Raw genomic sequence first — 13,445 nt, 5'->3', positions numbered from 1 at the left:
TGGAACGCAGCCATAAATGAATAAATGACATTATATGAAAACAAAAACAATGTTAGAGCATGTTCCCATGCTATGTGCTGTCCAGAGGGTAATCGCAATGTCCGTTGCTGTTTGGACTGTCTCGTCGTCAGAGGCAGCTCCACTACTGAAAATGTCTCCTCGCCTGTGGCATTGAAAAAGCGAGCGTGTTGTGCTTGCGAACATTTTTTATCACTATGAAAGCATTCCACAGGCGTGGTTATGGGATAAATGAAAGTGTAACTATTAAAGTGACAATCATGGTGCTTATGAAGCCAAGGATTTTTTTTGGGGGGGAAAAAAAGAGGTTGAATTGAGTCATCGCCTCCTGCACCGGCCTGCCCCCCTCGGTCCCGCATTCCAGCGGAGTGAACGGAAGCGGAGGAGGCGGTAACCGTGGGCGGGGTTTCCTCTCCATGGTGACGGGGTCCCCGTCGCTCTGGAGGCTCTGCGGAAGGCCAGTGCGGCCGAATGGCCCCCAAGCTGCATGCTGGGAACATTCTTTGTGTGCTTTGTGCTTGGGGGGCTTGGCCTCGATGATCAGGAGTTGCTCAGGCCTGTGACTGTTCGGTCCTCCTGGCGCACAGCTGGCTGCAGTCCGCTGAGATAAGAGTGCGGAGAAGGCCCTGGTCTCCCAGGGAAATGCAGCCTGTTCTTCCCCCTCGTAATTAATGAATGGGAAATGGCTGCTTCTCGTGATTGAGCGGATTGAAGCGCTTGCTGCTTTTGATTTGACTTTGCTCAGGCAGAGCCTGAGTTTGGAGAAGTGTGGACGGGAGGGCTGAGGCGTGAGGGCGGTGGTCCTCGGGACGTTACCATGGTGACAACCCGGCGGTGTTTTTGCGCCCCGACAGGTATGAGCGAGGCGGGCTCCAGGAGGCTGTGGTGGTTCCCTTGGTAACAGTCACCACGGCGGAGGACATCAGGCCGTACGTGTGCAGGGTGGTGATCTACCTGCGGCGGGACGCGGGCATGTCGGGGGAGAGCTGCCTGCGCCCGCCGACCCCGCCCGCTGGCCACGCCCACCCCGGCGCCAAGGTGGGCCCCCGCGGTGCAGAGGGGGCGGGGCCGGGGCTGGGGGCGGGGCTCGGCGGCAAGTACGTGCGGCTGAACGTGGGCGGGACCCTGTACTACACCACGGTGCAGGTGCTGAGGGGACAGGACACCATGCTCCGCGCCATGTTCAGCGGCAGGATGGAGGTCTTCACCGACAAGGAGGGTGAGCGGGGTGGGGAGGGGAGGGGATGGGATGGGTGTGGCAGAGAGGGGATGGGATGGGTGGGGCAGGGAGGGGAGGGGCGCAGCTGGGCAGGGCGGGTTCGAGGATGTACGGGGAGGTAAGGGGCGGGGAGGGGAGTGGATGGGACAAAGGATATGAGAAAGGTATAATAAAACACATGAACTGCATGTTGCTTTTTAATATTTTTTGGGTAGAGACAAATTGATATGAAATATTGCTTGTTTGCTCAAAATGTCCAGACAAGTCTTTCCCAACCCTGTCGCTGGAGATCTGCTGGAGGTGTCCAACAGCTAAAGAGCTCATCGAGCTGCTAATTGATAGAGTCAGGATGTGCCAAGTTAGGGTTGAAATGAAAACTTACAGACCAGTAGATCTCCAGGAACAGGGTTGTGAACCACTGGTCCTCAGATCTAGATGCAGATGTGGATCTTGGATGAGAGTGAAATGCAAGGTCTTTGCTCAGTGGGACCGCAGAGAGGAGGGTTAAGGGTTAGGGTTAGGCCTTAGGGTTAGGGTTAGGTGTTGGGGTCAGTGTTGCGGTGAGGGGGGGTTTAATTCGGCGCGTTCTCCCGCCCCCCCTGCAGGCTGGGTGCTGATCGACCGCTGTGGGAAGCACTTCGGCTCCATCCTGTCCTACCTGCGGGACTCCACAGTCACACTGCCCAAAACCCGGCAGGGCATCCGGGAGCTGCTGGCCGAGGCCAAGTACTACCTGATCCAGGGCCTGGTGGCCACCTGTCAGAGCGCCCTACAGGTACGCACTGCAGTGGTCTGGGTGATGCAGTCACCAGCTGTGCATTGCTGCAGTCAGCAGCTGTGCATTGCTGCTGTGACGCTATTGGTCGCGGTCGGCACTGGCGCGGTCTGGATTCTGTCTGAGAGCGTGGGGCCAATCCTAGAATAGCGCCTTGGAGAGTTGAGCTAACTAGAGGCCCTGCATATTAAAACAGGTGTTTTCTACTTGAATGATGGTTAAATGAGGTCTTTGTCGCTTAGGTGAGGGCTGTGTTGCATTATCCCCACGGAGCACTCCATCACTATGAGTGACTGCAAGTGTGAAGTCTGTGAATGACTGATGAATTACAGTACTTTGTTCTGTTAGTGAGGGATTGTTGAATGACTGTGTTATGTGAGTGATTGTTTGCAGAACTGCTGTTCTGTGGGTGAATTTTTTGTTGGATGTCTCTGTTCTGTGAGTGATTGGAGAATGACCCTGTTCTGTGAGTGATTGTTTGCAGAACTGCTGTTCTCTGGGTGATTTTTTTGTTGGATGTCTCAGTTCTGTGAGTGACTGTAGAATGACCCTGTTCTGTGAGTGATTGTTTGTTGAATGGCTGCATCCTTTGAATAACAGGACAGCAAGGAGCAGGCACTGTGCATGATTCCAGTTATCACCTCAGCAAAGGAAGAGGAAAGACTCATCCAGACCTGTACCAAGGTGATACTAAACACCTGCTCTTATAGTAAACAACACACAAGTAATACCGTACTCCGAATATACTGTTCTTATGGTGATCAGTTCTGCTCTGGCAGAACGTGCGTTTTTGTCAAGTTTTGTGTCTCTGATCATGTTTCTTCATTCTCTGTCTTCCAGCCAGTGGTTAAGCTGCTGTACAATAGAAGCAACAACAAATACTCCTACACCAGGTAAATCTGTAACAAATACTTCTCCACAAGGTAAATCTGTAACAAATACTCCTACACCAGGTAAATCAAACAACCAATCTTACACCAGGTAAATGAGTAACAAATACTCCTTACACCAGGTAAATTAAACAATCAGTCATACACCAGGTAAATGAGTAACAAATACTCCTACACCAGGTAAATTAAACAACCAGTCATACACCAGGTAAATCTGTAAGAAATACTCCTACACCAGGCAAATCTGTAATAAATACTCCAGTAACAGGTAAATCTCTCTCAAGCACTCCTTCATCAGGTAAATGTGTACATGGGTTCTAGGCTAAGCTGTAAGTCTGCATTTGAAGCTGATGATAATATCTATGGTGATATACGCTGCAGGTCATTGGCTGAACAGCACAGCGTTACCAGTTTAGAGTTTTTCTCACATGTTGCCGCCGGCGACGCTGCCCCCCCCCCCGCCCCCCCCCCCCCGTCCGAACAGCAACTCGGACGACCACCTGCTGAAGAACATGGAGCTGTTCGACAAGCTGTCCCTGAGCTACAGCGGCCGCGTGCTCTTCATCCGCGACGTGATCGGGGACGAGATCTGCTGCTGGTCCTTCTACGGGCAGGGCCGCAAGCTGGCCGAGGTCTGCTGCACCTCCATCGTCTACGCCACCGAGAAGAAGCAGACCAAGGTCAGCCCCCCCCCCCCCCCCCCCCCCCCGTTTCCCCCCTGTCCGGTTCGCACGCGCTCAGTGAGAGCGTTCCGCACCGTCCTGATTTACCCCCTAGCCCACCGGATGAAGGCCTGAGCCGGTTCTAATCAGACCTGAGTCAAACATGTATTTGTTTCGGATTCAGTATCTTTTCTGTGCTCTGTTGATCTTGCCTGGTGTAATTGAGTCTGCCAATATGACCAGAAGGCAGGGTTTTTGCACTTCTTAAGAGTATTTCATTGGTTCCAATACACCAGACAAGATCAGGAAAGCACAGAAAAGTATTTGAATCCAAAACAAATACATATTTGATCCAGGTCTGGTTCGTAATGAATCGAATCGAATTCTGCAACCTTGAGTCATTTCTGTGGCCGTACAGAAGGTGCCGCAGGCTGAGGCCCACAGATGAATCGGCTCGGCTCGTCAGCCTGCCTGGTCCCGACCTCAGCGCGCGTTTGGCGGGAAGGGAGTCCGACCGTACGCTTTCTTGCGCACGCGCGCCCTCTGGTGGTTGAAATGGGCCTCCCTCGCGCTGCCTGACGAAGGCGCTCCGCCCCCAGGCTCCCCTGCTCCACCACGCGTTTTTTCCGCCCTTTCGGGGGTGTCCTACGTTCCTGACTGATCACGCGAGAACCTTTCTCCGTCGTGGCAGACAGGGAGGTCATATGCTTCAGGCCTAACGCTTTACCGTCCACACTAGGTGGACATTTGTTTTTTTGGCTTCACGTTGCAATATGCATACATTAAAGGCATAAGCAATCGCCACTCGCATCTGAATCTCATTCAGTGTTCAGACCTTGAAATAACAAGCTAAAATTTACGTGACACTGACTCGTGGGTCCCAGATTCCATACTGTACGTAGGGGCGACATAGCTCAGGAGGTAAGAGCGGTTGTCTGGCAGTCGGAGGGTTGCCGGTTCAATCCCCCGCCCTGGGCGTGTCGAAGTGTCCCTGAGCAAGACACCCAACCCCTAATTGCTCTGGTGAATGCGAGGCATCAATTGTGAAGCGCTTTGGATAAAAGCGCTATATAAATGCAGTCCATTTACCATTTACCACAGGTCCATATTGCACTTCCCCTGTAAGAAATAGCACATACTGAATACGGTATAAAAAGTTAAGGCGTAAGTAGTTTTTTGTCTATGATACCTTTATTAACCCAAATTCAATATGCTAATTGCATATGGTGTTTCTTTAAAACATTCTTGGTTGCCTGGTTTCTTCCAGGTATTCGTTATGTATACCATTTTTTTTCAACCCTAATTTGTCCACCGGGAGGCAGTGTTTGACCTGAAGGTAAAATTTTGTCGAATATATAGCAGTACAGTAAGTACAGTATTTGGAAGGAATTCTCATCGCTTATGCATAATTTGCAGTTTGCATTTTCAGCCTTCTCAACGAGGTCATACGTATATGTAAACGCAAAATGTAGGCCGATCGGCTTCCTGGCTCGCTTAATTAAATACCCGTGTCAGTACTGGCCTTGAAAAATCCGTATTGGTCAACCTCTCCTTTCGGGGCGCGCAGAACAGTTTTACGGTTCATCCGACAGGACGCCAAATGTTGATTCGGCTTGATTTGATCAGGCAGGTCTGTTGAGAACTTGTGTTCTCGTGTGCTGTGATATGACCAGGCAGATCAAAGTGGGGTTGGGTGATGCAAGGGGTCGTATTGTCCTGCTACTGTCCTGCGTATTGTCCTGCAATTAGGACGGAGTGTGGCACAGTGGGTAAGGAACTGTGCTTGTAACCGAAAGGTCGCAGGTTCGATTCCCGGGTAAGGACACTGCCGTTGTACCCTTGAGCAAGGTACTTAACCTGCATTGCTTCAGTATATATCCAGCTGTATAAATGGATACAATGTAAAGTGCTATGTAAAAAGTTGTGTAAGTCGCTCTGGATAAGAGCGTCTGCTAAATGCCTGTACTGTAATGTAATTATGAATTATGCTGCTTAGGTCCGGAATGTATGTCCTCCTGACGAGGGCATCCAAAGATTTCGGTGTTTGCGGTCAACGTTTGAGGTTGGAGTTGCCGGTCTGATCTCCGCCTGCCCCCTTCCCCTCGCAGGTGGAATTTCCGGAGGCGCGTATCTACGAGGAGACGCTGAACGCGCTGCTCTACGAGACCCTGCCCGTGCCGGATAACTCCCTCCTGGAGGCCACGCGGCGGCGCCACTGCGGCTCCCACAGCGAGGAGGAGGAGGGCGGGGACCGGGACCGGGACCGGGACCGAGACAGGGACCGGGACCGGGACCGGGACCGAGACCGCGTGCGCCGTATACACGTCAAGAGGTACAGCACCTACGACGACCGGCCTCTGGGACACTGACTGGGAGCTCCGCCCCCCCACCCCCCACCACCCACCACCCACCACCCTGTGCGCTCCCACAACCAGCGCTACCGACTCATGGTTTTTCTTTTTTCTTTCTCTTTTTTCCTTCTCTATTAAATTTCACCGAAACTAAAGGCGTCAAGGCGATCGCACCGACAAACGAGCCAACGTGCGTTTTTTGGGTTCGTCGGACAAGCGTGCTCCGTTCATTCCAGGGTACACAAATACAGGAAGCGAACGGAAATGTGCTATTTGCCCTCTGGATAACCCCTCCCCCCCCCCCCCCACCCCCCCCCACCCCACCCACCAATACCAGGGCCCTGAGTCACGAAGCAGGATATCACCGCGTAAACTCCCAAATCTGGAATGCGGACCAAGGTTAAAAAAGCCGTTCCGGGTTTTACTCTCCGCTCGCTGCAGTCACGCAGCCGGCCCCAGTAATCCTGCTTCGTGACGGAGGCACTCCAGTTTTGGATGGCAGTCAGACAAAAACTTTCGTTACTTAACAGTTGGCGGCTCTGCCGGTACCGCTTTTTGTTGTGTGTGCGTTGGCAGCGGCGTGCCCGCTCGGGCTGTGCCAGCGTGTCGCCACGCGTGGGGCGGGTATAATCGGCGGTTGCCTCGCTTCGTGTCCCTGCCCTGCCGGGAGTGATTTCATGTAACGAAAATATTTTTTTTTTTTTTAAAACCTAACAAACAACACAGAAACGTGGATGTCTGAGTCTTTGTTGGTCACTTTTAATGCTGTTGTTAGCTGTACGTCCTTTTTCTCCGAAAATGAAATGATCAGAATGTTTTTATGGCACTTTTGTAAAGCTGAACATAAGGAGCTCTGAGATTTGAACATTGTCAGTGTTTTCTGTGGTTCAGCGGTGTGTATATGGCCACGCCCCTTCGTTTCCCCGCATTTGTCATTTTACTTATTTAAAGAACACTAACGTTACTGTCGCTTTTACTCATAACAAATATCGCTTTTTATCAAGGTTGCTTTCTCTACGGTTTTCTTGTGTGCGGGGCTTAAAGCATCAGTGAGTCGGATTGTCCTGGAAATCATGCTCCTTTGATTTTTTTTTACACAAGGTCTGTGGCCTAAGACAGACCTTCGTCAGTCACCAGTCACCTACTTCATTTAAGTTCTAGCTTCCGTAATTAATTGCATGAACCAATCATGAGTCCTATACTCCTGTCCAATCGGTAACCACTATCGCAAGGGAACTGTCAATCAGTCGCAGTTACCCCGCAGGAAGGAGGAGTTTTGCATACCGTGAGGAGATTGGCTGTCGCCGCGCCAAAGATTTAGTGTGATGTAATGAGGCGGTGAGGGCGATGGGGGAGCGGGAAAGGGTTTCGCCTATTGACGCACGTTCCCGAAGTATCCTTGAGCACTTTTCTGTGTGGCCCTGACGGCGAGTAAAGAATCTGACCAAGAAGACGTACGCGAGACATTGAAGAAAATGCGTCGGTCTTGTACACCATTGGTTTTGACAATGAATGTTGATGCTGTGTGTTTGTGAATGGTATATACCTTTAAGGTTTCATTTTATTTTTATAAAACAATATTAAACCTCATTAAAAAAATCACAATTTTATTTCATTCTAAAATGCTATGAAGTGCCGCGCGCCTGTAATATGAAATATTTATATCTGTTTTGTATCTGTGTGCCTTTTCCTGCTCTTTTAAATATTAAAGAGTCTATAAAATAAGTTGCTGCAGTGTGGTTTATTGTGTTTGTAGTTACAGCTTTTTTTTTCTTATTTTTATTTTTTAATGAACCGTTGTTTCGGGTGGAACTGAACGATTTATCCATAATCAGATTTTACGGAGGATGCTAGGGCATTGAGAGAACACGAGTTAATAATATTGTTCCACCTTTAGAGATTCCACAGATTGCTGCCTTCTTCTGTTTATGTTTCATTTGCTTAAATTAAACTGTAATAAAACGCTCGCGGCTTCTTCTCCATTATGTTTGCGCATCGGATTCGTACAGTTGCGACGGGTTCATTGAAAATGCCATCCCGCCTTTGTGGACTTTGTGCAGTTTCACATCGGCGCCACAAGACGGCGCACGAGAGGCCCACGCTGAAAAAAAGGTAATAGCTTGAGGGTAAGTCAGTGCATCACGCTGATGTGACGACATGAATTTATTTTTACTGCAGACTGTCACCACGTTTAGAACTGGGGGAAATGAGCGATATTCTTGGCCCTATTAAACAAATTGGACATCAGTAGATGGTGTATATATATATATATATATATATATATATATATATATATATAAATATGGTATTCCTGTTTTTGATGGATACTCATTTAAGCCCCCCTTGGTTTACTGAATTATACATGGCAGTGTTCAATCGTTTGGACAATATTAATGCATTGTGAAAATGTACTTGCGTGTATAATTCTTAACTGTGCATATTACTGTGCTTCTCATACTAGGCTACCCCACAGAGCAGAATATTTTCACTTTCATCTCGTAATCGCTGCTCCGGACATATCTGTCATGCTTCGGCGTCCTGTTCCTGTGGGAGTAAGCGGTCAACATGCAGCTTGGGCGTGTTTGTGTGTAACAAAGGCGGTGTAAAACAGTTGAGCGCACTCTGATGCACATACAAGCATTGAAGAACATCAGCAAACTGCAAAATTGCTTTTTTTCCCCGCAAGAAGATGTGTGCTAAAAATAAGCGACTGTCAATGGCGAGATACTTTCAAGCGTGAGGCGCGTGGAGTGATTTAGCCCATTGATCGACAATGGGAAGGAGGCGGATCCGGCTCTAGTGGCGTCATTCTGAGGGATCTGAAGATGGCTCCTCTATACGCGTATCTGGCACACAGCTGCGTCAACGCTCAGCTGTCAGAACACATATTGGTGTGAGTAGGAAGGGTTGAAAGTAGAAATACAACGAGACTGACAGGCAGACCTCCGTCGCTTGAACTCACCTTTGATCAGTGCGACACCGCCGCTCCAGCCGCCGCGCGCACGCCGGAGCCATGGGGTCGACCACGGACGAAGAATTTAAAGAGAAATTGCTGTGGAATGTGAAACGGGAGGTAGGTGCATTCGCCTTGAATCGCCTGCCTGACGGGACTGTGGTTTAAACTCCATAAGGAAGGAAGTGTGTCACTCTGTCAGCTGCTAAACCCAGGGTTTCCTCGTAGCCACAGTGGGCTATAAAACGTGACACTCCGGAGTGCGCGTACGCACAGCCCGCTTAATCCAACAAGTATCCAGGTAATTGTGTTAGGGTCACGATACCTCCGTGGATCTGTAGCTTTCACAACGCCGTGTTTGTTACTCGACGTGTGATATAATGGTCGTACTAGCTATTCGTCACATTTGATTATTTACGTTGCACTGCGAGTTTACCTGAGAATCTGGGTGGGGGTACTGCGGCCATTAGTACAACACATTTCCATATGTTTATTGAAGCTGACATATTACCCATGGAAATCGTGGCACGTAGTATAATTTTTCTGTAAGAATGGCGTAAGGCTGGTAACAGAGACGTCGACAGATGCGCCATTGATCCCCCCAATACAGTTGCTTCTGTGTGCGACATTTGTGAATGGGTAAGAAATAATGACTGCATACGTCATTCATATCTAGAGGAAATATGCAAATGTTTTTAATGCTTGGAATTTACAGTTTAGTGTTCTGTGTTACGCGCGAGGAAACTCTGGTAAACCATGTATTGCTGTTATAATTCACGAGGTCGAACAACAGGTGATAAAGATTCTCCCTGTCGCCGGGCAACTGAGAAAATTCTGACCAGCCCTTCTATCGAAACTAGCTCTTTCTGTTTAAACAGACCAAATCCAGAAATGGAAAGCGTGTTGGATAACACGCAACTGCTTTTTATGACCACGGTGTTGCGAGGGGAAATGAAGCATAGAAAATCTCAGTCCTATTTGTTTTGAGCCTATGGACCTTCAGATGACATGTTGCGTGAACGGGAGGCTCTTGAATATATGGCTGCATTTTATTCGGTGCTCTCCAGAATGAAAGAACGCCTACATACGGCAAAGCATTGTAGATGGCTTGGAGCGGGTAATTGCTGTGCATAATCGGTGTGATTATTGTAGTAAATCAGTTGAGAGTGTTGTTTCAGAACAGCACCCCTGAGTACTGTACTCTATAAACGGCGTTTAATTTTTCCCTGGAGAGAGAAATATGTCTCTGGTTTTCACAGCAAAAGTTTGCAACCAGAAATAGAGACATCTTTTTTTGGTAATGTAATCCAGGTTTTCACACTCTGCTGGGTGATTAATTTCCATATGAATAAAGGTAATAAACAAAAATCGATTTGTTTGATTTTCTTTCTACAAAAGAGCAACAGGTAAATGGACATGTCTGGAGGCCGGGCAGGATGACGGTGATGCTTGTGTGGCAGATGTGGGCTCCGGTTGTCATAGATTTGCAGGGTATGCGGTGTGTTTGAACGGTGGCCCAGCGCTCTGCCTTGTGTCGAGACTCCGGGTGCTAAAACCGGCCCAGGGACAGGGAAGACATACAGCCTGTGCTGAGATTTTAAAGAATGCAATTAGGGAGAGACTGATTAAAGCACTGCCAGTTGAGTTGGGATGAAAATAGCTCAGGTTCATTAGTTTAGTCCTTTCTGGTTTAGCGTCTTCCCCCCCTCCTCTTCTCTCTCCCTCTCCCCCCCTTCCCCTGCCCAAAGTGCTCAGACTCCTGGCCCTGCCAGATATATACCCGCAGCTTCATTTTAAGTGTTTGGGTTTGCCTGTAGCTCACTGTAAAATGACATAGAACCAAATGCCAAGAGCGGGACAGCAGAGCTTGGAGAGATAGGGGTGAGGGGGACAGGAGGGATAGGAGTGGGGGGGGGGGGGGGGGGGGGGGGGGGGGGGGGGGGGCAGTAGAGATGGGGGTGAGGTGGGGCAACAGAGATAAGGGTGAGGGGGGGCAAGGGAGATGTGGGTGAGGGGGGGCAAGGGAGATGTGGGTGACTTCTTTTAGTAAAAAGCAACAAGCGTCAGTCTGTTGCCCTCGGTCTCTGCTGCCTCAGGCTGAGAGGAAAGGTAAGTCACATGACCTGAAACGCAGACACACTGCAGCGTTTAGCCCGGGCTCCTGGCCCTGTCACTCAGGACAGCCCAGAGCTGACCCGGGGGAAGCCACGCCCACAGGCTGTGGACAAAGCGGCGGTTCTCCCTGCGTCAGGAAGTCCGCTCTCTGTTTGCCTCCTGCAAACTCGCTCCGTTCCCTCTGAACCTGTTGCTGATTGTGCAAACCGCTCTCCGAGTAGCTGTGATTCGGGGGGGGGGGGGGGGGGGGGGGGCTGTGTGCTGCTCGTGCTGCTCGTGCTGCTCTTTCGACGGGAGAAGGATCACCGTGAGTCCTGCGAGACTGCCAGCTCGAGGGCTTCCTGTGCATCTGATCTCATGCAACATGTTGACAAGCACCCATTAGCCGGTTAAAAGCAGGAATTTGGTTTATTTGGCCAGTAGAGGTGTTGAGAGGCAGTGGTGATTATGCTCACGGTGTCTCTGTTCTGTGGTCGGGGGGGGAGTTCAGTTTGAGGCTCCTGCCTCTTTAAGCTCTTGTCAGCCACCTTCACGTTGCCTGGCAACTGAAAGCATCAGCAGCTACCTAAGAAGTTAAATTGCATCAATTCAGCATTAATACTGCAGCAGGGAGCTGGGAGCAGGGAGCTCTGCAAGCAGGAGAGAGCAGGCGGGAACGGGAGGAACAGGAGGGAACAGGAGGAGCGGGGGAGAGCAGGAGGAGCAGGGGAGAGCAGGAGGGAACAGGAGGAGCAGGAGGGAGCAGGAGGAGCAGGGGAGAGCAGGAGGGAACAGGAGGAGCAGTAGAGAGCAGGAGGAACAAGAGAGAGTAGGAGGAACAGGAGAGAGTAGGACAAAACAGGAGGGGCAGGAGAGAGTAGGAGACAACAGTAGGAGTTGGAGAGAAGAGGAGGAGCAGGAGAAGCAGGAAATAACAGGAGGAGCAGGGTAGAGTAGGAGCAGGTAGGACAGAACAGGAGAGAGCAGGAGGAACAGGTGGAGTAGGAGAGAAGAGGAGGAGCAGGGGAAAGTAGCAGAGAACAGGAGGTGCAGGAGAGAGTAGGAGCAGGTAGGACAGAACAGGAGGAGCGGGAGGAACAGGTGGGAGCAGGTGGAACAGGAGGAACAGGAGGAGCAGGAAGGAACAGGAGAGAGCAGGAGGAACAGGCTAGACCAAGAAGAACAGGTGGGGTACGAGAGAAGAGGAGGAGCAGGGGAGGGTAGGAGAGATTAGGAGACAACAGGAGAACCAGGAGGAGCAGGAGATAGTAGGAGAGATTAGGAGACAACAGGAGAACCAGGAGGTGCAGGAGAGAGTAGGAGAGATTAGGAGACAACAGGAGAACCAGGAGGTGCAGGAGAGAGTAGGAGAGATTAGGAGACAACAGGAGAACCAGGAGGAGCAGGAGATAGTAGGAGGGAAAGCCTGAGCCTTCCTCTCAGCATCACCCCCCCCCTCACATTTTAACCTCCCAGTCTTTGTTTGTCTGTTTGTTTGTTTGTCTGTTTGTTTGTTTGTTTGTTTGTTTGTTTGTTTGTTTGTTTGTCTGTTTGTTTGTTTGTTTGTTTGTTTGTTTGTTTGTTTGCTGCCTCTCTTTAGCAGCCCTCCCCTCTGTGGCAGTGGCGCAGGTGTGTAATGCAGCCAGTGTGTGGCGCTGGCGTGGGCTGTTTAATCCACACTGCTCTCAGGAGCACCTGGCTGCTCTCCTCAGGCGCTGGCTAGCCACAGGAGAGGTGGAGGGGTGCGAAAGGTGTGACTGACGCAGTGGGTTCGGTGCGCAAGTGTGCGATGTGCTGGCCTGTGCTCCCTTTGGGGGAGGCCCACAGGTATTTTTACCCGCGTCCCTGTCGCCTCCTGCGCTCGGACTGGCTGGCAGCGATCGCATCGCCGCGGGGATGAGAGGGAGCTGGGGGGAGGGGAGGTCAGAAGGGGGTGCGGAGGAGGTCGGTGGGCTGTGGGCTGGGGGGGGTGTGATGGGGGGCAGGTGGGGGGCTACAGAGCCAGTGGGGAGATTTCGGTTTCCTCTGTCCTCAGCTCCTTCTGTGTGATCAAACTGTTGCCTTCTACCCTGCATCAGAAGGGCTGCCTCAGTGTATGTGTGTCTGTGTGTGCAGGTGTGTGTGCGTGTCTCTGTGTGTGTGTGTGTGTGTGTAGGTGTGTCTGTGGGTGCGTGTGTGTGCGGGTGTGTGTGTGTGTGTGCATGTGCGTGCGTGTGCATGTGTGTGTGCATGTATGTGTCTGTGTTTAATTGAGTGATTGTGTGTCTGTTAGGCTGATCTGTGAATGAGTGCGTATGTGTTAAAGTGATTTGTGTGTGTGTGTGCCTGCACGTGTGTGTATGTGTGTGTGTGCGCGCACGTGTGTGTGTACACATGTCTGTATGTGTGTGTGTGTGCGCGCGCGCGCACGTGTGCGTGTACACGTCTGTATGTGTGTGTGTGTGTGTGTGTGTGTGTGTACACGTGTGTGTATGTGTGTGTGC

The 13,445-nt window shown here is 50.6% G+C and overlaps 2 protein-coding genes across 4 annotated transcripts in view; both read left to right on the top strand.

The window, feature by feature from the left end:
- Nucleotides 1–1,056: 1,056 nt before the first annotated feature.
- Nucleotides 1,057–6,225, top strand: tnfaip1 (tumor necrosis factor, alpha-induced protein 1 (endothelial); the record flags this gene model as incomplete). The annotated part of the gene is made up of 6 exons (XM_035385645.1): nucleotides 1,057–1,237; nucleotides 1,843–2,012; nucleotides 2,613–2,696; nucleotides 2,853–2,905; nucleotides 3,387–3,582; nucleotides 5,673–6,225. Coding segments are annotated over 6 exons (945 nt in total), but the record flags the coding sequence as incomplete, so codon positions are not given.
- Nucleotides 6,226–8,424: 2,199 nt separating this feature from the next.
- sgsm2 (small G protein signaling modulator 2) overlaps nucleotides 8,425–13,445 on the top strand; it is a 56,579-nt gene continuing 51,558 nt past the window's right edge. For 2 of the 3 annotated variants that reach the window (XM_035384814.1, XM_035384812.1), the window contains exon 1: nucleotides 8,425–8,988. In XM_035384814.1, coding sequence (XP_035240705.1) covers nucleotides 8,929–8,988 — 60 coding nt within the window. In that variant the 5' untranslated portion in view covers nucleotides 8,425–8,928. Of the gene's footprint in view, nucleotides 8,989–9,065; nucleotides 9,170–13,445 lie in introns of those variants that run through there. The other variant, XM_035384813.1, reaches the window with a different exon arrangement.

This window comes from Anguilla anguilla, chromosome 12 (genome assembly GCF_013347855.1).
Source record: "Anguilla anguilla isolate fAngAng1 chromosome 12, fAngAng1.pri, whole genome shotgun sequence".
NCBI lineage: Eukaryota > Metazoa > Chordata > Actinopteri > Anguilliformes > Anguillidae > Anguilla > Anguilla anguilla.
The sequence above is the reverse complement of the archived record's forward strand: the minus strand, read 5'-3'. Positions and strand labels throughout refer to the sequence as shown.